The sequence below is a fragment of the Pyrus communis genome, chromosome 2, assembly GCF_041283825.1.
Source record: "Pyrus communis isolate YQ-2024b chromosome 2, ASM4128382v1, whole genome shotgun sequence".
Classification (NCBI taxonomy): domain Eukaryota; kingdom Viridiplantae; phylum Streptophyta; class Magnoliopsida; order Rosales; family Rosaceae; genus Pyrus; species Pyrus communis.
In genome coordinates this window covers 28,297,424-28,323,394 of record NC_142566.1, presented here as the reverse complement: position 1 = coordinate 28,323,394, position 25,971 = coordinate 28,297,424, and the positions used below count along the sequence as shown (strand labels likewise).

The 25,971-nt window shown below is 36.8% G+C and overlaps 2 protein-coding genes and 1 non-coding gene across 3 annotated transcripts; all 3 read left to right on the top strand.

The window, feature by feature from the left end:
• The first annotated feature begins 4,766 nt into the window (after positions 1-4,766).
• On the top strand, positions 4,767-4,858 carry TRNAY-GUA (transfer RNA tyrosine (anticodon GUA)). The gene is given in 2 exon segments: positions 4,767-4,803; positions 4,823-4,858. It is a non-coding gene; the product is annotated as a tRNA-Tyr (tRNA).
• Positions 4,859-13,402: 8,544 nt separating this feature from the next.
• LOC137748148 (uncharacterized) lies at positions 13,403-14,514 on the top strand. The gene has a single exon (XM_068488242.2). It carries the CDS (start codon positions 13,510-13,512, stop codon positions 14,131-14,133), a length of 624 nt encoding a protein of 207 aa, XP_068344343.2. The 5' UTR covers positions 13,403-13,509; the 3' UTR covers positions 14,134-14,514.
• A 7,998-nt stretch (positions 14,515-22,512) lies between these two features.
• On the top strand, positions 22,513-25,713 carry LOC137747193 (protein NUCLEAR FUSION DEFECTIVE 4). Its single transcript, XM_068487244.2, has 3 exons — positions 22,513-23,068; positions 23,717-24,627; positions 24,713-25,713. The coding sequence occupies exons 1-3, from the start codon at positions 22,745-22,747 to the stop codon at positions 25,197-25,199; spliced, it is 1,722 nt and encodes a 573-aa protein (XP_068343345.1). The 5' UTR covers positions 22,513-22,744; the 3' UTR covers positions 25,200-25,713.
• The last annotated feature ends 258 nt before the right edge of the window (positions 25,714-25,971 follow it).

Sequence of the window (25,971 nt, the reverse complement as noted above, 5' to 3'; positions counted from 1 at the left end):
TTTAGCAGAAAAACTTGGGCTTATTTTCTTAAGGAAAAGTCGGCTGCCCTAAGAGTCTTCAAGGAATTCAGGGCATTTACAGAGGCTGAGAGCAACCACAAACTTGTGGCCGTGAGATCAGATAGAGGTGGAGAGTACGCCTCCAATGCGTTCCAAGCATACTGCAAGGAGCAAGGAATTAGGCATCAAATGACTGCTGCCTATACACCACAGCAAAATGGGATAGCTGAAAGGAAGAATCGAACTATCCTTGACATGACAAGATCCATGCTTAAGGAGAAGAATTTGCCAAAAGAATTGTGGGCAGAAGCTGTAGCTTGTTCGATTTTTTTGTTGAATCGATGTCCAACAAAGAGTGTCAAGAGGATGACACCACAAGAGGCTTGGAGTGGATACAAGCCGAATGTTGCACACCTCAAAATTTTTGGATGTGTTGCATATGCTCAAGTTCCAGAAGCCAAGAGGAGGAAGCTCGATGATCGAGGTGAAAAGTGTGTGTTTGTGGGCTATAGTGAAGAGTCCAAAGCTTACAAACTCTACAACCCACTAACTAGCAAACTAGTGGTTAGTAGAGATGTCATCTTCAGTGAAGAAGAGACATGGAAGTGGAACAACAAAGAAGTCAATAAGGAGAGGGTTGTTCCCACAAACTTTGAAGAACAAGAAGTTGTACCACTCGTCGAGCTGCAACCTACTCATATAGGCACAACAACTCCAGTGCACAGAAATGCAAGGAGTGGTCCTACATCCAGTGAGGAAGGCAGTTCATCAACTCCAGTAAGGTTAAGGAGTCTCACTGAGATCTATGGACAAGAAGAGGGAGAAGAAACAAATCTTTTCTGCCTATATGCTGATCATGAACCTCTATCATTCAATGAAGCTGTGGAGGAAGATCATTGGAAGAAAGCCATGGAAGAAGAAATCCATGCCATCGAGAAGAATGACACCTGGAAGTTGACAAAACTTCCACCAAATCAGAAGGCTATAGGTGTCAAATGGGTGTACAAGATCAAACGCACTGCAGATGGAAGTGTGGATCGGTACAAATCAAGGCTTGTAGCAAAGGGCTACAAACAGAAGTATGGAGTGGACTATGATGAAGTCTATGCTCCAGTTGCGAGACTTAACACAGTAAGATTGCTAATCTCTCTTGCCGCACATCATAAATGGAAAATTTATCAACTAGATGTCAAGTCAGCCTTCTTTAATGGAGTACTTGAGGAAGAAGTGTACGTGGTACAACCGGAAGGCTTCCAAGTACAAGGAGAAGAAGATAAGGTGTATCGTTTGAAGAAGGCTTTGTACGGCCTCAAGCAAGCACCACAAGCTTGGAACTCAAGGATCGACAACTACCTTCACCAAAATGGATTTCAGAAATGTCCATACGAGCATTCAGTTTACATGAAGAATGGTGAAAAAGGGGAGTTCTTAATTATTTGTCTCTATGTAGATGATTTATTGTTTACAGGAAACAATGAGGCAATGTTCCATGAGTTCAAGCAATCAATGTTCAGTGAGTTCGAGATGACTGACAATGGATTAATGTCATACTTTCTTGGCATATAAATGAAGCAAGAAAGTGATGGTATCTACATCTCTCAACAAAGGTACATGAGAGACATATTGAAGAAGTTCAATATGGACAAGTGCAACACTGTCAATACCCCAGTCGCAACTGGATTGAAGCTGTCCAAAGGAGGAGAGGGTGAGTTTGTAAACTCAACAGTGTACAAAAGCCTCGTTGGAAGCCTAAGGTACCTCACAATCACGAGACCAGACATAGTTTATGGTGTTGGACTTGTAAGTCGATACATGGAAACACCAAGGGAGTCTCATTGGCTTGCTGTCAAGAGAATTCTAAGGTACATAAAAGGTACTCTAAACTTTGGTCTATTTTATAATTTTGGTGAAGATACAAAATTATATGGCTATTCGGATAGTGATTGGGGAGGTGACCAAGATGAAAGGAAAAGCACAACTGGCTATGCCTTTTTTCTAGGTTCAACAGCTTTCTCGTGGACTTCAAAGAAGCAGTCAATCATTGCCTTGTCATCATGTGAAGCCGAGTATGTAGCTGTAGCCTCAACCGTGTGTGAGGCAATTTGGTTAAGGAATCTGTTGAAATCAGTGTGTCATTCACAAGAATAATCGACCTTGATTCATGTGGATAACATTTCAGCCATCAAGCTTGCTAAGAATCCAGTCCAACATGGAAGGAGCAAGCACATCGATACCAGGTTCCATTTTCTGAGGGACCATGTGAAGCAAAAGACAATTGAACTTGTCTACTGTCACACCAAGGAACAAGTGGCAGACATCTTCACAAAGCCATTGCCAATTGAATCATTCCAGCTACTGCGTGAAATGCTAGGAATGAAGGCGTTTTGATTTGAGGAGGTGTGTTGGAAATTCAAATCAAAACAGGTTGTAAAATGTTGCTGCTAGCTGTTTGTTTCTTTCCAGCTACAAAGAACAAAGTCTCCTCCATGTGCTAGCCGAAAGGTGTTGAAAGACAGCAAGGAATGATGCAGAGCATGTGTGTAAAAGTGTCTAGCAGCTGGTGCATATGTGAAAGGGTGTAAAGATGGTAATCACCATCTGTCGCTGCATGTGTGTGTGCCAGATTGTTCTAAGTTCATTTGATCTGTCTGAATGGTTGTATGTGTTGTTGTATTTTTTTATTTAAAGCACTTGAGTGGTTCTTTGCTGTTTGGAATGTATAAATAAGCCTCTCGTAAGGCTTTAAATGAGTGAGTGTATCATCCGAAACATTAAATCCAATTCCCATTTCCATTTCAGCTTGTAAGCTCCAAAAGAGTTGTAAACCCTCTTTCTAATATTTCAAAGTGTTTGTTATCCCCAAGCTTGTTATTCCCTTTCGTTTGTCCAATATTATTGAGAGTGTAAGTGAGAGGTGTGATAGAGTTTGTAAACCTATCACCCACATCATTTGGTGTTGAGTTAGTAAACTGTCAAATACCAACAGAATATATGAACGACTTCTAGTGCAACGGTTGAGTATGGTCAAAGAAAAAAATTACAGATAATGCTGATAGCTAGGTTTTATTGTCAATCAACGTCATTGAAGTTGTTTGAGTGAAAAGATAAGAAAATGGAGTTCATTGGCCACAAGCCACAACTTGTTACAAGATAATTTTTTTATTATTGCTGCCTATATATATCTTATTTTGTAATCCTGTCTCAAACAATATAATTTTTTATTTATTGGACTAATTATATATCCTTAATTTAATTGAAAACCCAGCATTCCTTATCTTGATGATTCTTAAGAGAGTCCCATGTTTGTCGTATCCAATTTACAGCAGCTAGCTAGCCTATTGCAGAATTTTAATTTGGCAGCATTGTTGAACAATCGCCCAATACGTGGTCGTAGGGCAAAGTCCTAGTATTTTCTGGTAGTGATATCATATCTTATTAATGTGAGCTAAAAAAATAAACTTAGAGGTCGTATCTTTTAATCAAAGTGAACATAAGAGTGTTAAGAGATGCATCATGTCCGTACTATTTGTGTATATGTTTGGTAAGAGAATATTATTTATTGGTTCGAAATCCAGCACAATTTTTCCCACTAACCAATAACGTTATGGCCATTGAACAAACTAATTATATATTCCTCATGTAAATGGCAACGAATCCAGCAAAGCATTGAGGTAATAACCAGAAGTATTCTTCAAAAAACACCATTCAGTTCAAAATTCTGGGAACAACCGCTAAACGATTCTAATTAGGAATACCATAAGGAAACCAATTAGCTTACCCTAACAGATTCCTTGACTTGTAAACAACAAATTAACTAATTAGGTTAACATGCATGCGCGTTTAGGAAGCTCCATAAAAGACCCTAAATCTAAAACCTGTCATTAGGTTTGATAATTTTTCTGAATCACAAAAAAAGATAGTCAGACGTGGTTGAACTATTCCGCCATGGCCTCAAAAAAAGCAACCTCCAATCCAAAATCACACACCTCAATCCGTACATGTTCATGTTCACCGAGCACACATCCGGGATCTTTCCGGTGCAGTTTGCACAAAAATTCTCATAAACGGGTCATAATTAGTGATGATCCTGCAATTGTCGAAAAGCCAAATGCCATAAAAGGATGCCTCCTCCGTCAAATGAAGCCCTCAGAACATGATCCTCGGAGACGGAGAAAGTTCCAGGCGAGGCCAAGCAGGTTCTACCTAGCTAATGAACAACAACAGAAATGAGGTTGCAGTTTCTTGATGATCTCCGGTCGTAGTTTCTGGAATTTTTTCGGTTCTTATTCTGGGACCCTTTACGTAGGTTGGATTTGATAGAAATTTGAAACTTGCTTCTTCTTCTGTTCTTCTTTTCATATTTTTTGTAATTGTTTCTTTCATACGTTTCCTTTTAAAGGGCAACCCCAAGGTTCCCAGTTTTGCAGGGTTGGAGGATGAACGTAGTTCAAGGTTGGAGGATGAACGTAGTCTTACCTTACTTTGCAAATAGGCTATTTCCACAATTTGAAACATGATGCTAGATCTCCTTCGAAGAACGTGTATGAAAATAAGGTCACATTTGTCAATATGTCTTTTCGGATTTAACAAGAAACCATGTCGAGACAGTAAAAGAACACTCAAGAATTTGAAGGTCAAAACAAGTCTATGAAATCTAAAGTATAAGATAACTGGAATGAATGTACAGCTCTGATGCATGAACAGGTGTAAGACAAAAAATCGTCAGAATTTAAATAAATAATATAGAATTAAGGCATGATCACAAACCGACCTTAGCTCAGTTGGTAGAGCGGAGGACTGTAGTTGGAAATATCCATCAGATATCCTTAGGTCACTGGTTCGAATCCGGTAGGTCGGAAATTATTTTTAATTTTTGTTACATTAATGTTTTGCTTTCCATTTAACGCCCACATCAGTCGTCATGAGTTTCCCCAGTTTATCGGGACATTTTCGTCCTATTAACACCTGAATTCAATCAATTTTTTTTATAAAAATTAGTGTAACTCATAATATCTTAATTGCGTCAAAAGAACGTTTACATCAAAATTAGATGTTATTATTCAACTTGATGGTTCCAAACTTCCAAAAGTTTTAAGGGCAGGAAAGTTCTGCCCCTTCGACAAAGGCACCTCCTTAGGCCTATGGGCCATGGCCATGCACACAAGAAAAGTTGCAGAGACTTGTTCTCCTCTTCCTCAAGACATTAATTACACATGTAGAGGGTCAAGAAAGACATAAAAAAATATTCAGACAATTCAAATGCAAGGTACCACAGACTACGCAGACTTTCAAACACACAACTTGCTTTGTGCTCGAGACGTGCAGTTGACAGTTTGACCCTTGACCAAGGAAGAAGCATCCTCTTGCAGTTCACATACTAAAAGAGAAAGAGTGGGGTTCCAGAACTTGTTGCGACCCCCACCATGTTGGAGGACTTTTCTGTTCATCCAATCATATAGGGTAACATTTTTTCAAATTCTTGCAAAGTTATAATTAATTACAAAGAAAAATACCACTTGTTAAAGTATAGAGACGGGTCGCGGTCCACCATGAATAACATCGATATTGTCAACAGTTAATCACCTGTGCAATCTATAGGTGTGGAGTTTTTATGCAATGGCCGATGTGAGACTTTTTACTTTATTCAACATGCCCCCTCACGTCGAACCACTTTGAAGTGGGTTAGACGTAGAGCTACATCGGTTATGTTTGTCAATGAACCCAGTAATTTAGGCTAAGGTCTAAAAATCGGTTCTAATTTCATGTTAAAGTTTCAGAGAGACGTGTCGTCATCCACCACTAGTAGCATCAACATTGTCACCACTTAATTACAAGTGCAATCAATAGGTGTGGAGTTTTTATGTGAAAGGCCTCTATGCAATTAGAATTGAAACCATTTGATATAAGTTGTTCTTCGTTTTGTGAGATGGCCAACATGAGACATTTTACTTTATTCAACAACACTATCCTAATCAACTGGCTTACCTCATATATGTGATGGAGTATCTTTCTAACACATAGGTATGATAGTATAAGGATCAAGAACCAAACCCAATTAATTCAATTACTTATTTTGTATGTAAGAAACAAATGAGGAGTCATAGATAAAAGTTTAAAATAAAAGTAACTAAATGTTAATCTTTAGGGTTATTCTTTCGCAGTGACTTCCACGAAACTATATACCATTGATTGTAACTGGATTACCCATAAACTATTACTTATTGGCTGCCTTCACATCTGTACTTGTAACTTGTGGATAATCACAACAAAGATAAATCAAGTTGTTCCGTGATGAATAATTCTTAACGTAAATGTAAGTTAGTTCAGTCAATTAAAGCATTGTGTCGTCCCTTTGCATCCAAGGTTTATTCTCTTTTTGTCTTCAAGGAAGGGAGTCACCCAAGGGTTGAAGTTTCAATCTCTCTTTTCATATGTTAAAACATAGTTTCAAAGTGTTTTTATAAAATTGTACTCGTCTATTTTCTTCACTACAAATGAATATCTTAATGATTTTGTATTTGTCTTATTTTTGCAAAGATAATCTATGAGTGATGTTCTAAAAGACAAAGGATTCAGATCATTAAAATATATTATAAAGTGAGATCCACAAAAATTTGTGTGAAAATTTGTACAAAAAAAAATGATGTTATGAATACGCCCCCTTCTCATATGTCCCTGTTCTCACATGGTTTGAACTTTTAATTAAACCCTAATCTTTATTAAATGATCGTGTTAGGGTTAGAAAAATTTTTTATACGCGTTTGGCCGACGATTCTAGAGTGTACAGCTAGCTAGAATATAATATTTGTCAATGAGATTGACTTGAGAGGCAAGGGAATTGCATTAAAGGAGGAGATATCTAAGACTTGTAGAGCCTGAAATGGTTGACCCAAAATCTTGGACCTTTTGTTCTCGATCAGTGGTCTTGGAAAGGGATTCTCTCTTGATCTCTTCACCTGAGTCATCTGAGTCATATATCCGGATTCTTAAAATTTAATTCAATGGTTAAAAACAAAAAGCCCTATTAAAGTTATAATAATTTTAACTATTGGATCAAATTTAAAGGGTCTGAATTTATGGCTCATGTGGCTCAAGTGGAAAGGAGCCGAAAGGATCCCTTTCTGTGGTCCTCTTGCTCGTCTTGTGAAGGAATTAATTAGGGAAGGAATTAGCAAAAATTAAGAAAGTTTATTCACCAGAAAAAAAAAAAAAAAAAAAAAAAGAAAGTTCGTCGTGGAAGGTTATTGTTGGCTCAATTAATATCCCAAAGGTTTATTGAACATTCTTCATGATTTAAGATAGATTTTTATGTGCTAGAAACACAGTTTGGCAATTTAGTGTCATAATAAAAAGTGGTTGGGTACTTTAAAAAAGAAATTTTCAACCACTTGGTGTACCAAACCATTTTCCCGGTGTGCTAAAAATTTTCCATTATTTTTAGGTTTTTAAGAGGTGTTTGGTTTGCAGGAAAATGGACTTTGGAATGGAAATCATTTACTTTCCACCACCATGGGTAGACACCCTGCTGCCGCCACCATCATCATCATCATCACCATAGTCGTTGCCACCACCACATATTGTTGTCTCCTCCACCACTATCACCGCCACTCCCCATTGTCATCACCGCCGCCACTGCTGCCCACCATCATGACCATCGTCTCCACCACCACTAATATACTACATTTTCTAACCTGTATCTCTCATTTATATATTATTAGACACATTAAATTCTATATTTAAATTTCATTGTTAGGTTAACCAAACAAGAAAATTCTAGAATTCTAGAAAATAAAATTTTGTCATCTCAATTTCCGTTATTTTAAAACTCTTTGGTAATCTTTGATTACTTCATCCAAACGCAATGTTAATGTATTAAGAATATCAACGCATGATATTTTTTTAGTACAACATATATTTTACACAAAGAGAAAGAGGAGTTCGACTAAACCACATAATGGGCAACCTAATTTAGTATCAAAATCGCCATTCACGATATACGAACCTAAAACCTCTCACTTACAAGTAAAGAGGAAAACCACCATACACATAATATTTTACTATTCTACGTTCTCAAAATATAAGATTTGTGTATGTAATTTTTCTTAATATACCTATAAGTTCACATGTCTCCAATCAATATTATAAACGTTTGTCCACAATTTGTATTGTAATGAGTTTGCATCTTCTAGAGGATCACCAAAAACAAAACTTAATCTAGTAAAAATATATATATAGGTAATCCAATGCTTTAGAACATTTAGACACTCAGAATCTGGCAACTACGCACATTTTTTCATTATTTATGAATTATTTACATTATATAACATCACACTAAACAAACAAGCTGTAGCAAAAAAGATTTGACTGCACCAAAAAAGAATAGAAGCTGATAGCAAACTAGGTACGTAGTGGTTTATCTAGGATTGAGATCCTCTTTGGATCTCACATTCTGGAGCTTACAAACTCAAAAATTCGGATCGTTCAAAAGAGAGATATAAGGGTGTTGGAGGGAGAGATTGTGTATGAGGTGAATCAGCGATGGGGCTAAGACGGCCTCATGATTTAGCTTGAGTGGTTCGGATTGCTAAGTTCATGGACTCCGGAGTGTGAGATTCGAAGATGATCTCATTCCGTCTATTTAACCTAATAAAAATGATGTTCCTTGATTAAAAAGAGTGAAAAGAAAACGAAAACAAAAATTTTGACAAATATTATAGATCGAAGCCTGCTACCAGAAATTTGTGGGAATCAAATCGAGCAACTGGCAGATGTTATGACAATAACTAGTTGGGAGTTAGGTGACCATATTAGTGCAACATACTAGAGAACGTAAGTTAGATGACCATTAGTGCAACATTCTAGAGAACGTAAGTTCGATGATTGACTCACTACCAACCGAACATGCATGATTTAAAAGCTTTTACACAATTTGTCCTTCTTTCTAGTTCGTCCACAGTATCTTCATTTGTTATTTTCATTAGAGAGATCGATAAGTTGGATTTTTCACCTCACTCACTCATAATTACAAGAGAATTTTTAGGATGTCTGGAATACAGAGCGATAGGGTACATATTATTATACAATCGGAGGGATACTTGAAAAAAACTTCCCTCTAATTGTATGGTCATGTGGCATACTATCTCTTGTTCTGAGCATCTTGAAAAGTTTCTTGTTAATTACTAACTAATTTCTCAATAATTAAGACCCTATTATATGTGTGACAACTAACAAGTTGCGGAAGAGTGCATGTAAAGTTTCTAACCTAAACCCTTAAGTAAAACCAACAAACCAACAAACCAAAGTAATTATATTACTAATTTTGTTGCTAGATATAGATGTATCTAATAAACTACTTTTGTGCCAGCTTGAGCTCACTATGACCAAGTAACAAGCGCACGAGGACTACATAGTATCAACAAATGTATAGTTAAATTAACAAAATAAAATATAATACTGATTTTTATCATAATTGATCACTGAAATTGACATATCCCATCAACATGATATCTAAAAATGAAAATCAATAAATGTAATCTTTGAATATGGATGCCTCGAATCAATGGCCTCCGTCCGTTTATTTTTCGTTAAATATTATGTTAATGTCCTAGCACGACGCATTTGTGGCTCCACATGCCTAATTAAATAGCACCGCATGGATTAAAAAATAATAATGGAATAATTTCCTAAACTAATTAAAATTCTGAAAATTGTAACCGTAAATAAAAAAGAAAAATAACATTTAACATAGAGACTGGTGGATCTCGGTCAAGGTTTGGCCATCCTTTTTACCTTCCTTCTATCCTCTAAAATCCCCATATTGAGATGATAATATTGAATAATAAATAAAGAAAAAGAAAAAAGATGGCCAATGAAATATGAACAGGCCTTTGGGACCAAGAAAGCAACATATATTTGATTAGATGGAAATGAAAAGACTTCTCAAGAACACGTATTATATTTAGATAGTAATTATGAATATTGTTTAGTAAGTTATTTGTGATGTCGACGAGCAAATTAACTAAGCAAAAAGAAAGAAAAAAATATTTTCTAAAAGACAATAAAGAAAAAGAAGTAATTATAAAAAGTGAAAAGACATGCATGCGATGCGTTCCAGAAGTCATTCGTGCATAAAACGTTTTCCTACTTCCATTATTTGATTTCTTTTTTTCTTTTTATCAAATTGCATTGTTTGATTTCAACTTTGTCATATTTGTTGTAATTAGACGGTTCGATTATGTCGACATCTTCGTACGATTTTGTCAAACAACCGATTTGATTTCTTGGGCATATGAGCAACATTTGCCGAGTGTTGTCGACGTAATTTATCAAATGCTACTGATATATGTCTAGTCCTATCTGACTGGACACCACATCTTGTCCTCAACTTATTTTGACACTGTGAGATCCCATGGTCCGAAGTGTACATCCTATCTTTAGAGATAAAGAGAGGTGCGAACTTTTTGTACGTCATATGCCTACTTTTTTTGAAACATTTTTTATTGTTTTGGTAGACGGAGACGGAATTGTTAGAGCCGATGTTCTTTGAGATTGTAGCAAAAACTAGGTGAGTACAAAAGGCATACCATACATTCAATCTTTCAGAGGGTCCCCTGAAAGCCTTCACATGATTTTTTCCAGCCTCCAGGTAGTCCTGGAACCACCTTGTCCCAATGTGCCTTTGTATTCAAATCTTCTGAATCCATTTGCATGTGTTCTCTTTGTTATCTCTGTCATTCATTGGCACATATTATTAAACTTAATCCTTATGAACTTTGTTTTTCATAAATTAACATGTGTCAATCAATAATAGAAGTTACAGAATATGTGCAAAACCTTTACAGTCACACGTTTTTATTGTTTCACTCAAATATAGGCTTTAAAAGTAAGATATATTTTTTATTATAACGCATACAGTAGTACATAGATTCGTGATTAAATAATACGGGTTTAGTATAAAATTTTGACCAATTGTGAGGACAAGAAGCATCGTATGCAACTGCAAGAATGGTGAGAGCTCCATATGTTACCCCACCGCAATGCAGGTGTGCCACATACACCTTTTCTTCCCATTTGCAGGCTCCCCAGATCGATTCCATGTTTCGGGAATAATAAAAAACATCACATGATCTTCTATAAACACTTTTTTTTTGTAGATCTCAACAAAATTAAAAAACAAAGAAACAAAATATCTTCCTTTTAATTATGCAAAATTCGAATCCATTTTATAAAAACAATATGCTATAATATTAGTGAAAAAAATATAGAAAATAAATAATATGCTATATTAAGTTGGATTCAATCGTTATTGAATCATATAAGTTATAATTCATTTTGGAATCTTTATACTTGGTAGCTCATAGACCAGCTCATTTTGCTCTCCACTCTGGAGACGATTGTACTTGGTTTGATGAATCTACTGCCGTAAGTAGTGATCTTTTTGTGGAGGGTATTTCATTACCTTGTACTAATTAGTCTTTTCATGTCTTGAATGAAATGGATAATATTAGTGAGATCAAATGATGTCTCACTAATATGTGATAAACACATTAATTAATACTTAAACAACAATCCAATAATCAACAGTCACATAATTTGATTTATAAAATTTGATCTCTCTATAATTACCTGATTGAATATATGTCATCACTTTTTTTTCAAAAGATCATATGGAAAACCATAATGCCAATTCATATCCTGGTTATTATCAAATTCACATCGAATTCAGATCAAAATTCGATCCATTAACGGGTTTACTAAGCTCGTCTCAATAGGTAAGGAAATGAAGTCCCTAACCATCATTTCCCAAATACGTGGGTTGGTTTATGTATTTTCTCCCCTAACATTATCATTTATTAAAAAAAAAATAGAATTCAATGCAATTTTTTTTTAGATCAAGTACGATATTCATTTCATAAGGAGAACAACGTAAAAACAATGAAAAAATGGTGTTAACAATATGCCTCAATAAAAACTTTCTCGAGTGAAACCCAAAATGAAGGAAAAAAGAGTATCTCGCACCAACTAAAACAAGAATTAAACTAACTCATGAATTAAAATTATCCTCTAAAATAAAATCCGAAATAATATCGGAGGTTACTCGAATCAAGAATTAACAAATTACCCGCTAATCTCCGTATTAGACAAACCAATTAATTTGTTAATCTTCGCAGAGAATATCTCTGCCACATTTTTAATTATTTAAAAATAAAAAATAAATTATTAGCAAAACGGGGGCCTGATAGTAAGTACGTGGAACGTGGTGGCGCGCGCGCGTGTCAAGATGGAACTACGTGGGAGACTGAGACCGCTTGACTGGTCTGACAAGTTGTCAGATAAAACGGTGCCCTTTTTCGCCGTTTCATATTTTATTGGTTGGCGCGTGACTTCGTCTCTGCGGGCCTTTCGGCCCATAGCTTGGCGTCGAAACCGTTGGTAATTCAAACCGTCGAACGAAAATCTGTTAACCTGTGCGCACCCAGTTTATTCTAACCAAACCCCAGCTGTTTAATCTGGTTAGGTTAAACCTTTTTGCTGAATGGTCCCCAAACTTTTTTGTATTTGACCTGTTATTGCAAATGTATCCTTCGTCTTTAAGGAACCTTTTGTTTGTGTGGCTAATTAAAATTAGGGAGATACTTTGTACTTGATCAAAAGCTTTAAAAGAATAATTAACGATTCGTTTGGAAGTACTTTCAAAATGATTGAAAGTCTTTTTGATAAAAATGTTAATAGAACGAATCTTCGGTTGAAACACAAGTGAATCCTTAAAAGACACGTGAAGTGCTTTTGAACCCGAAAATATTTATCTAAAAGTGCTTTCAGATATTTAAAAAGCGTTTATAAACGAGTCTTAATTAATTGCATTAGAGAATTACGCAAATTAAATTATTTCCATCTATGCAAAGGGCACTGTAAATGTCGCCCTCTCTAAATCGCATATTCTCTACATGAGAAAGTTATAATGAATAAGCGTTAGTAGTAAAATTGAAATATCATACAATACTATGAAAGTTATGACAGTTTGATTATATAATCGAGCATCGTAAGAATCGTGTTGTATACAATGGTTATAGACAAAAAAATTGTGTCCAAATGTGTTACTTTCTTTTTAATTAGTCAATAGTTAACAAATATATTGTTGAACTTAACTGCATATGTCTGAACCGCTTAAAAATTGTGTGGCATCCATAGCATTATATGGAAACGAAAAATTACAAATTAATTACAATAAATAACACGCGTGGCAGTCGTAGTGCCACAACGCAAATGACCAAAAAAATAGGGGTACAAGTGCGAATTTAATAAAAACTATCGAAATATTGAAAGGAAAATATCGCGAGAGATGAAGCATTTTCTCCTCCCCGTTCACCTATAAATACATAGCTCGAGTTAAGCTAGGTTTGAACAATTGGGCAGCGAAACGCAGCTTGCAAGAAAAAAAAAATCCTCCCTCTCTCTCCTCCACTCTTCTTACTTTCTCTCTCTAAAACCTCAACCTGATCAACAAACATGGCAGCTACTTCTAGAAGATCCACAAGCGCCTGCGGGCCAGTCATTCGCTCCGCTCTACCCGCCGGAAGGTTTCAAAGCACTCAGTTCTCGTCTGCTTCCGCCTTCGCCTCCTCCACTTCCAGCTTCTCCTCCCGCTCCTCCACCTTCTTCAACCGCGCCGCTTCCCCCCCGCGCCTCAACGTCGCCACCGCGGCCCCCTCCGCCCAGTCCGTACGATTCTCCTTCGACCGCCCGACCTCCCCCAGCCGATCCATCTCCGTCTCGCCGCGCGGCACCGGCGCCCACCACCACCACCACACCGCCGTCAAGAGCGGCCGGAATATCAGTCAGCCGAAGCGCACCTGTATGTGTTCCCCAACCACCCACCCCGGCTCCTTCCGGTGCAGCCTCCACAAGAACAACTCCCACGTCTCCGCCTCCGCGCCCTACTCGCAGAACCGATTGAACGCGCGCAGATCCGCGATGACGAACTCGCTCGTGAGAATCGGCGGCGTCGAAGGCGATCTCGTGAGGCGCGCCTTGTCCGCTCTGATCCGCCCCTCCTCCCACAGCCAGAGGCGAAGAGCCGATTTCCGTCCCCGTCCCAGCCGGCTCTCCACCATGTCTAAGTCCAACGAATAATCGGAAAACAATTTTGAAATTTAAAAAAACAATCGAGTCGGATTTGGTGTTTTTTATCTTTCCTTTGCAAATTGTTAAGTTTTCCGGCCGTCGAGGTGAGGCGGCGCTCGGCGGTGATGACGTGTCTGGATCCGGCGAAGCCTGAGTGATCTGACCGACGGGTTGACCGAAGTGCTCCAACAGCTAGGGGGATTTACATATGAAACCCTTAGCTGCTATGACCCTCTCTGTATATATAAATACACAAATATGTATCGATTGGCGCGCCATTTTTGTTGGCGACTCCAAGCTTTCTGGGACCTTATTAGCCTTCCTTATGAGCATCAAATTTCTTTAGCACCCCAAATTAAATTTGAAATTAACAGATCGCATTCGTTAAAATTTGGATTCGCATTCCGGTCCAATTCTTCACCGTCTCCGTTTCACCGTTATCCGTTCTGTGATCAGCTGCGTGTGTACCCCGTTAGTTTTGACGCCTTCCGTTTATCCGTCTCCGTACGTTCGTCCCGTTCACTCCGTTTATCCAGGTTAGTTCGTTGTTGATTAATTGTTTCGATTGTTAATATTATTTATTAATTATTATTTCTTATTTGTGCAGGTGTATATATTTTTCTCCTGGATTTACACCAAATGTCGAGAAATTGAATTTTGGAGGGATTGAGGAGTTAAGAAAGTTAGAAACCCTAATTTGGAAGGATTGGACTAAAGGAATTTTATAAATTTGATTAATTGATGCAAAATTTGCTAAAATATATGAATAAAACAGACCAAAATTTGCTATAAATGGGCGAATTTTTTTTTGGGAGGTGAATGTTCTTAATCAATTGGATTATGGAAGGAATAATATTCCTCAAAACACGGACAATTGCCTTTGTCTCCGATTGAGCTACAAGTATCTTGTAATCATCAGCTGGTGCCGGGCACCTGAGGGTAGCATGTGAAACAACTCAACAAAACATTAAGAATCGCTAATTAATATTAGCCACCTTAATCATGGATTATGACCCACGCGTGCTTTTTCTATTAAGAGATACCAAAATGATTATTGCTTAAAACTCGTATTGTTTTCATTGCTGTATATGATTTTTAAAATTAATTTGGATCAAGTCGGTTCTACTTTTAAAATCTTCCTCCTTTAATTTTGGAATATTAAGAAAAAAAAAAGTCATTGATGACGAAATTAATTATTGGGAGAGTCTATTTGTGAGAGTTGAGATTCTCTTTGAATTTATGTAGTTGGAGTTTAAAGATCTAGAGATTCGGGCCATTGAAAAGAAAAAAAGTTTCAGACTTTTGGCTTGTGTGAAGCGAATCAATGAAATAAAACTCATGAGTACTGCAAGGTTTTAAATGAATGTTTTAGATTTTTAGGTCTAGCAACTTCGCACATAAGAGTTTCAAAAAGGATCTCAATTCCGTGTGTGAGATGACTAGACCCAACAAACAAGTTTCTTTGGAACAACATTTGAAAGACAGAGGAAGGGCCGTGGTCCCGTGTAGAAAAGCTTTTATGAAACGGTTCTTCGTCGTTTGGCGTTTAACATTGTAACCGTGTCATGTAAGTAATTCTCGTAAGAAATGAAATTCCCTATCCTGCCAAACCGAGGAGGCCCCATAGCCCATTGGCACAGCTGTTTTGAATTTTCAGCTGCTGTACCGCATTCATCAATAAAGCTAGAAACCAAGAAAGCAACTTAAGTTTGGTCCCTCGGGGGAGGATAAGGTTCCGAAAAGGAAAGTTTAACAGGTTTTTGTTCGCCCACTGGCTTTTAATACCGGGACAAACCTTACCTGGTTTTTCATTTCAGCACTGAATCGAACGAATTTCTCAATTTTTACATATAAAATTTACCTTTGAATTTCTTAATTTTACAAAAGAACAACGTACACAATATGAGCATAATCTTATATTGTCTAACATGCCAATAAAATTCATACGTGTTATATTATATCAGTACAGGACGCCACTGCAAATTTACAACGATTTGCTTGTACCATATAAGCTTTTCTCCAATAAAAAGGCAACAAAAACCTGGGAGGTATGATACATAGTACTTTGTTTCATGGATGGAGTTGGTAAGTCCCTAGTATGCGATGAGAGCTCGTGAAGATGATGTCACCCAAAAAACGGAAAGGGATTATTTTCGAATTCCTTGTACCAAATTTATCTAGTCCTTAAATTCGGACTATTAAAATTTGATCTAACACCTACAAATAAGAGGTATCTTTTAAAGTTATAATAATTTTAGTCGTTGAATTAAATTTCAAAAATCTAAATTTTATGATCGAATGAATTTGATGGAAATGATTCGGAAATGATTTCTTTCCCAAAGCCCAACTTACCTTGTCGGATAAATACTTATATTATCCAGTCAATTATGCATCTTGACCTAGGAATGAGACAGTAAAGTAAATAGTCAACTTAGATGAATTATTTAAAGGAAAAGGGTCATCGATGGATTCTTTTTTTAAGGATCTTAGGAATCCCGTAATTTTATTCGTTTATCTTATATCGTATGATCAGAAATTATTTAAAATTTAAAATTCAAATATAAATAGTATTTATCGAAAAATGACCACACAATATACGATGAACGAACCCAATTGCAGAATCCTTAGGATCCTTTTCCTTATTTAAATTCATGGCCCCACGGTATTTATACGACAGTCATTCATGTCAGTTCCTTTCATATGACGTCATAATCATTATGAAAATGTTATGATTCTTGACTTTTGATTTCTCCATTGATCCGATTCCGCTTATTTCTTTCTCCTGCTTTCACCCTTTGATCCACGAATTCTTTTATTTTAAATAAGCAAATAAAAAAAATTTCTGTTATTTTTAACTTGATTGTATAATTTTTATAAATAATAACGTTAATGAATTAAACTGTTAATTATTAGAAAGAAATATAATATCAATACACATACGTATGATTATTTTTTGTAGCAATGGAATATATTTTTTGCATTTTAGTATGTGTTAGGTGCACACGCACTGGACATTACCCGTCAGATTCCAACCCAAACTTTTAAACAAAACCCAAATCAATTAAAATAGTGAAAAATAAGCGGAGAGAATGAGAGATCTAGAACAATTCTATGCCACGTTCTAATTTCCCATAAAAGATCGACAATGGAAGAGACTTTGAAGTTCTGAAATCTGGAAATTCTAATTTGCTGAATGCGTGCTGACTCGGCGAAATTGGCGTTTAAGGGTTAAGCAGCAGACAATGGAGTTATTGGGTCTCCAATAATTGGAAAATTGCAGATTCAAATCCCATTAAAGTTGTAACAAATTTGACTTGTATTATGTGATGCGTAAGCCTGATAATTTTTTACATAACTTGTTAATTCGATATCGAACAATACGAAAATAATAGGTGCGGAATAACTCATTAACGAGTCATATTGACATCGGATCATCTGTCAGAACTCATTAATAAATCAGATCATTATCGGACTACATATTAAGACTCGATAAGTATCGCTTGTATCTAGAGATTAGGCATAATAATTTTTTACATGAAATGTATACCCACAAAAATACTTTAAAATAATGAGCCTAATTACGTGGATGCAGCTGGCAGCCGGTCATGTGGGCCCAGATGGTGATACAAAGTGCAGTGGGGCCCAAGTGTGTAGTTAGGGTTTGGGTGATGACAAAGCTCATCAATGTCATCATTCATTGTGCATGCATGTACCATCCCCTTGGGTGTAGAGGGGTGACGATCGATGGGGTTCCTGTCTTGTTACATTTGTTTGTTTTGTTATTTGGCCTCTGCAATTCAAAGTGGATGGTGGGGGTCGATAAGGATAAAGTCTTAAAGATAAGTTCTTGTAGAATTTTTAGGATAGCGATTTTGACACTTTTTTTTAGTCACGGGAATTTCGAAATTGTATATCAGTTCAATGCTGTAAAGTAGCAAAAGTTGCTAAATTATCATTAACTATCAACTTTATTATCTGCTCATGTCATGATACATAAATATATATTATCAAGCGATGCTGTACATTCGAGAACTTATTCATGGTATTACTGTGAGTTTAGTAAATGCGTGAGCAAGTTCTCTTGTCATGAGACTAAAACTTGAACATAAATAATAACGCCACATAACAATATTAGTATGAAACACAAAACCTTATCCGCCATCATATATGACGAGCGATTTCTTTAGCCATGAGGCTAGAATATTGACTTAGTGTCACGTGACGATGCGACTGTTGGACTCTAATACTTATCCATTACTATGCACATAGTGTCATTTGTTTTTTGTCTCTTTTCAGATAAGCCGATTTAAGGTTTTCGGTTTCGTCTTTTGGTTGTTTGTGTTGTGTTATTGTGAGAGGAAAGAATGAATCCTTGTGTGTGGCGAGAAACAACAAATCGCTTGCTGGCCCGTGAAAGAGGATTTGTTTGTAAATTGCAATATGCAATATGGATGCACAGCTGGTGATGATACTTTGTTTATAGTTTATATTTTATGTTGGCTTCTTCACACATATATTTGCCTTTGGTGATGCTATGCTTTGGCTGGCCTATGTGTATCTACTAATGGATATTGTTGTATCATAGCCTCACAAGGACTCACTGTTTGGGTTTCACTACTTAGTCAATGAAGTATGTAAAAGAGGAGGAAAACCTTTATCGTACAAAGAGATCTCTCACCCTCACTTTAAGGAGTCTCTCATTTTAAACCCTAGTCACTGTACTCTATCAAGGACAAAAACGCATCCATGTACACTGTAACCCATATTTACATACTAAAACTGAATCTACACCAACATGGACGTAGTCTCAACTTGGAGAGAACCACGATACATCATTGGATTCTTGTGCGCTTTGTGTGCTTTACAAACGAATCTAAGTTGGTCCAAAATCTATCTGATTTTGTGCATCAACATTTATCCTTTACTAATTAGGATTTAGTGAATATTGTATATGTGATGGAAAATTTTAGAAATGACACGACCTACATGCGATGGACAACATTTATCGGATTAGTGATTCAAAAGTTTTAGTTATCATTGTTCAATATTGGAACATCGATTTTTATATGTCACCGTTACACATCGCTAATTGAGTATGATTCAATTTTTTTTCTAGATAAATAGATAATCTAAACTATTGTATAGTTTATAGAAAGAATAATTCGAACTTGGATGTAAGATGGTGCATTGTCACGATCTACTATCCTACCCTTACTCACATTGGCTTGATTGTTCCTTTGAGACAAGTACTCTCATATATAGAGGTACTAAAAGGATAACAAGCTTATGACTCCCCAAAGCTCTTATCGATGGAGTGTTTTGGCATCTCGATATCGACTCATCGCATCCTGGAGTTGAAGACAGTCCTAAGGGTTTAGTTACTTGCCGATTGAGGTGGCATGCTAGTTCCAAATGGCGTTTCACTGCAGTGGCGGAAAATAATAATGTTTATACATTATGGTAAAGTTCGATCTCTAACGATTTTATTCTTTTTAATATTTTATAATTTAACTCACTAGCGCTATAGTTTATCAAAAGAAAAAAGTGACGTGACACTTTGATTCAGAATGTTGTGAGACAGTTCGTTTCTATATACAGTTGCTGTGAAATGGAGAAACTTGGAGCCAACTTTTAGTACGAGAGATTAATGGGGGGAGAGGCCCAATCACCTTAGGATAGCTAATATGGGCTTCTTAACGGATTCAAAGCCCATTCCACCATTACCCAAAGAAAAAGAAAGGAAAAGAGCACAACTATGCTTTCTATGCTTTCGTTATCTTTTCAAGAAGGGAGTTGCTAACCACACAACATTCTTAATTTCCAACCGTCAGATAGAATAAAGTAAAAAAGATCAAACAACATAAATTAACAAGAGGTGTATGGACATCATCCTTGGAGAAATGATAAACACTTACTATTTTTCTCGTCTTGTACACCTTTTTTTATTTTCTGTTATCGAATGGAATGCCATATGAAACAACGGACAAAACCCAACAAAAATGCCGTACAGAAAAACGATGTGGGGTTATCATATCTCTTGTTTTGCTGACCCCTCTTGTCAACTTCTTTGGAGAAAAATATGGATCTGGTAGATATTATAGAATCATGCAAAGGCAGCTTGAGCTAAAAGCATGTTTGCATTCTTTTACGCTTTTGTACTCAGAAGCAAGAACACAATGATGCTCCATTGGGGCACCCATTACATGTGGCCAGGCCCAGGCCTTTTTTTGTTTTCCATTCTTTTTCTTACACAAAGTATTTTTTAACTCTTAACTAATCTAAATTGCGAGAAAAAAATTGAAATTCAAATGTACAGTGAGGAGAGTTCATCTGCTCTAAAAAAAAAGGGAAGATTAAGAAGTAGGGTTGGTTTGATAGTGCTTTCAAAATTACTAAAAGTACTTTAGATGAAAAATGTTTTTAGAACTAATCCTTAATACAAAATGCAAGTGAATTCTGAAAAAGCACTTGAAGTGCTTCTTGGAAGAAGCGAGATGCTAAAAGGACATGCAAATAAAATTTATAAAATGTATGATTTTTTAACAAAGAAAATTGGAATTGGACATGCGATTTGAAGGGCTTGAAACTAGAAAAAAATATATAAAACAAATAATTTTCAAACATCAATTGATGAAGTAAATAATTTAGATATTTGATTATGATGTCGTTAATATTTAATAGTTATAATATTTTTAGATAATTGTTACTGGTACTCTAAAAATCTCATTCTAAACTCCAAACTTTTTATATTTGGAAAGAAAAAAACCTCTTGTGATGATTGTAGAATGAGATTTTTAGAATGTTAATAACACTTCTCTATTTTTATGAATACATTATTTATATTTGATTATAATTAGTTCAGCAACTAAATTCGATTTTAGATCATTTTATTTAATACAAGAATGCACACTGTATAGTTGTCAAGTATAACCAGGCATATAACTCTTAAGCATAACAAAAATATATATCATGCCTGATTGATAAATCATCATTCCAAAACTATTAAGACAATCATTTTGTAGTGATGAAAATAAACGAATACGATTCTATAAAGAAATTTTAAACTCATCATGGTTGAATCATATAGTTTCAATTTTAAATGATTTTTACTAAATATGATATTTGAAAGAAGATCTTAAAAAACAAATCGTTCGTACTTTTTAAATACATTACAAGTTGAACCTCACAAAAACACATACATAAAAACTATGAAAAAAAAATAATGTCACAGATTTCGGCAATTAAGAAAATTCAAAGTCATCGGCTCCCAATACGTGGCTTCCTAGGAGTTTCCGAGCAGCGACCCACCTGTTCATTTTGCTTTTGGAAATTGGTTTTGGACCGCCCGATCTTATGTGATGTGACTCAATTCACAAAAAGGGCCCACTAATCAAGAGATGTGGCTCCAAAGGGCATGCTTCCTGTCACGTGCGGAGGCGTGCTAAAGGCCGCAGAGACTTTGCCCGCTTGCAAATGGCAATTATTAATGACGCTTGATTCTCAGCCACAATTGGCCACCCCACTCTTGCGTAATTCTCTTTCAATTATCTAATAACTGAGAAAAATAAAATTTTAAAAACGAAAGAAAAAAAAAAGATTTTGTTGTAAATATGATGGATGACCGACTGAAGAGTTTGAAGCAGATAATTGAAATATTACTGTTCATAAGTCTTAATTTTTTACATAAATCAGTTTTATTACAAGACTGCTCATGATGTTCTTATCAATCTATTATATGCTTCTCTACATCTAGCATTTAATAGATCTCATACAATAACTGTCCTAAAATTACCGTATCTTTTGTTTCGTTAACTTTGTAAATAATGTTAGAACTTCTGCTAAATAGGCAATGTGGATGCTCATGGTATTTTCAATATTACATAAGTTAAAAGAAAGGGTGAATATTTGTCAAATTGCTGAGCAGTCAAAGATGGTTATTTAGCAGAAATTCTTGCTAATTGTTCAGTAGCCAAGCAAAGTGGATAAAGTTAGCTTGAATTTTGTAAATTGTCAGATGAAAAGTGAGAATTCTTGATCTCTCTCAATTCAAAAATCTGTAAATTTGCATCATTACACACGCACCAAATTATAACAAGAAAAGAAAGACGAGAGATGTAGAAGATAAGTACTAGCGAGCTACACCAAGACTAGATAGAAGAGAGAAGAGTAGTGAGTTACCCCTATTATTTTATATAATAAAAGAAACTACTACTGTCCCGAGAATATAAACACATTTGCTAAACCTCATGAAGATGGTGACTTAGTTAATTTGTATTTCACTACACACATATCTTCTGTGCACAACAAATTCAACACTTCATTATTAATGCATTCACACTATATACTAAGTATGAGCCATAAATTATGAAAAAAAAATTTATATACGATATTTGTCCACATTTTAACAATTCAAGCGGCATTTGTGCAATTTATCCAAAAAAGAAAAAGAAAAAGAAAATATCACATGAAGAAAAGATCCCAAATGGCAAATGCCGAGTCATAACTTCCTACAGCAACAGATTTCATTCGGACAGACTTATCACCGCCTTCTTCTTCTGCTATTTGTATCCTTTCTTCTTGCCTCTGAGCTGAAGCTTTTTGCTACTTCCACCCACCACCAATGCCGACACTCAAAGCAGGCACCCGACCGCCGTGGGTTGGCCTAGGAGCGGCGGTGTGGGTGCAAATTGCAGCCGGCAATGCCTACACTTTCCCTCTCTACTCCCACTCCCTGAAGTCGGTTCTGGGTTTCAACCAGCAGCAGCTCACCATGCTGGGTGTGGCCAACGATATCGGCGAGAACGTTGGCCTTATCCCCGGCATCGCTTCCAACAGGCTCCCTCCGTGGCTAATTCTTTTGATCGGAGCTCTCGCCTGCTTCACCGGCTACGGCGTCATCTGGCTCACCGTCAGCCGCACCATTCAGCCCCTCCCATACTGGTTGGTATGTTTTTTTTCCTTCCGATTTTTTTAATTTTTGTACCTTTTATTGAAAATGTGAGCATATCTTGATCCAAATCTGTTTGCTTGCAAATTTGACTTAGTGGGGTTTCTACAGAAGCACTTCTGCTTATAAGCGCTTACGGTAGAAGTGTTTTTGTAATAAACATGTAGAAATTTTGAAGCTTTTTGACAATTTGAGCATATCATGTTGCTGATCCCGATTGTTTGCAAATTTGATTTGGTGGGTTTATTTTAAGACATATTTTAGGACAAATCTGAAGTTAATCTACGGTGAAATGTTTTTCTATTACAATTGAAGAGTTATCTGCTGGTGATTTGGAAATTTATTCGGCTTTGACAATTGACGATGCTATTACTCACATGCTGCTACTTTTTTGGAAGCTTTTGAATAAATTGATAGATTAAAATTGGTGTGCTTTAATTTGATGTTGCCTTGCTTATTGCTTGGTTTCATTTAAGAAACTCAGATTTAAGCAGCAATTTCTCCATTTAATTATCTTGTGGAGGTTTGCTTATCCAATAAAATGATTGCGGGCCGATATAATTTATCTGCAAATGCCATATATATAGAAAATTTCCAACAATTAAGATCTTAAAGAATTAATGATTTTTTTCTCTGGTATTGCAGTTATGGCTTGCCCTTTGTGTTGCCACTAATAGTAATGCTTGGTTTTCCACGGCCGTGCTTGTAACCAACATGAGAAACTTCCCTCTAACGCGTGGCACAGTTGCTGGTATTCTGAAAGGTTACGGGGGTCTCAGCGCAGCTGTATTTACAGAAGTTTATAGTGTTCTGCTTCGTAATTCCTCTTCCAGGCTTCTGCTCTTCCTTACACTTGGGATTCCTGTTCTGTGTTTCGCTATGATGTATTTTGTGTGGCCTTGTACTCCGGCTTCAAGTGAAGACCCTGCAGAGCGTGGCAACTTTCTTTTTATCCAAGTTGCCAGCGTTGTGCTTGGATTATACGTTCTCTCAACTACAATATTGGATGATACCATTTCCTTAAGTGCTCCAATTACCAACACTTTTGTCGTCATAATGGTTCTACTTCTCATGGCCCCACTTGCAATCCCTGTAAAAATGACATTGTATCCCACAAGAACCAGCAAATCGGGGATGCTTGGTCAAGCAGTTGGGTCTTCAGGTAGTTTGAACGATGAAGAAGGCACTGCAGATAAAACTGAACCACTAATGAAGCCATCTTCATCGACAGCGAGCCTGGGAAGTTTAAATGAAGGTTATGATTCATCTGACGTGGCTTTGCTTCTTGCTGAGGGCGAGGGGGCAGTGAAAAGAAAGAGACGGCCCAGAAGAGGGGAAGACTTCAAATTTAGTGAAGCTGTGGTGAAGGCTGACTTCTGGCTTCTATTCTTTGTTTACTTTTTCGGGGTTGGTTCGGGGGTAACTGTTCTCAATAATCTAGCCCAAATCGGGATTGCACAAGGATTTCATGATACAACAGTCTTGCTGTCTCTCTTCAGTTTTGGAAATTTTGTTGGTCGTCTTGGTGGAGGAGTTGTTTCCGAACATTTTGTCAGGTCAGTAACATTACCTTGTGCCTAATCTACAATATAAATTCGAATGGATGTCCTTTTGATTTAGAGAAACTTCTTCTCTTTGCAGGTCGAAAACAATCCCTCGGACAGTTTGGATGACGTGCACTCAAATTATAATGATCGCCACATATCTGCTGTTTGCTTCTGCCATCAGCGCAACCTTTTATCCTGCAACGGCATTACTTGGAATCTGCTACGGTGTCCAATTTTCTGTCATGATCCCAACTGTCTCGGAACTCTTTGGCTTGAGGGATTTTGGCATATTTTACAATTTCATGTCACTGGGGAATCCTCTAGGTGCACTGCTCTTTTCAGGCCTCCTAGCCGGGTACGTATATGATAACGAGGCAGCGAAGCAGCATGGGGTTCATCTCTACGGGACAAATGTCTCCTGCGTGGGTCCGAATTGCTTTAGGCTCACCTTCCTGGTTCTCGCTGCTGTCTGTGGCGTCGGTACCATCTTAAGCATCGTTCTGTCTTTAAGGATAAAGCCTGTTTACCAAATGCTTTACTCTGGGGGCTCCTTCAGGGTACTTCCAAGTACAAACCATTAAGATCAAGGAGCGGCGGGGGGAGCTCAACTGTCTAGAGAGCCATCATACTCAAGCATATCTCAATACAACTACAACAGTCCCAAGACGCATGTAAAGAGTTTCGTTTTTAGTTTCTCAAATCCATCTCAGAACCAAAGAATCAACACATGTGGAGGCTCTAGGTTGTTTGTACAATTCTGAAACGCAGTCTTTAGCTCTCCAGTGTATCCTATGAACTATACTCCGCCCTCCGGCATCAATGACGAGTACGAAACCTATAACGGGTTCCTTCGTTCGCCCTCACGAGGACGTGCCTCATTGGGACAAATTAAAAAATTTGGTTGCAGCTTTCAATCCTGAGAAAGACTTGGTTGTGAGAGTAATTGTGTAATTGAATGAACGTAGCTGCCGAATCAAGCTATGGTAGTAGTGTTTAATATTTTGTTGGGTGGAAATTACTATTGATGTGTTGTCGAAGCAGAATCCTGCAAGTCTGTTGTGGAAATTACTTTTATTTATTTGTCCTTTGATTCTCCGAGATAGAAGGGAAATCACTTCCGTTCTTTTACCCCATTGAAAACATATGTGTTTCAAGAAATTACGACGGGCAAATCAAATCAACCAGTAAATATATTTAGGGCTTTCCATTCCCGTCTAAAAACACGAGAGGATGCAGAAGAAAGTAATACGGTGAGTCAAAACATCAAACCTGTAGGGACACAAAAAAAAAAAATAATGAACATATATATCGTTGCGTCGTTGAGGTATGTCCATTTGTGTTTACAATACCCAT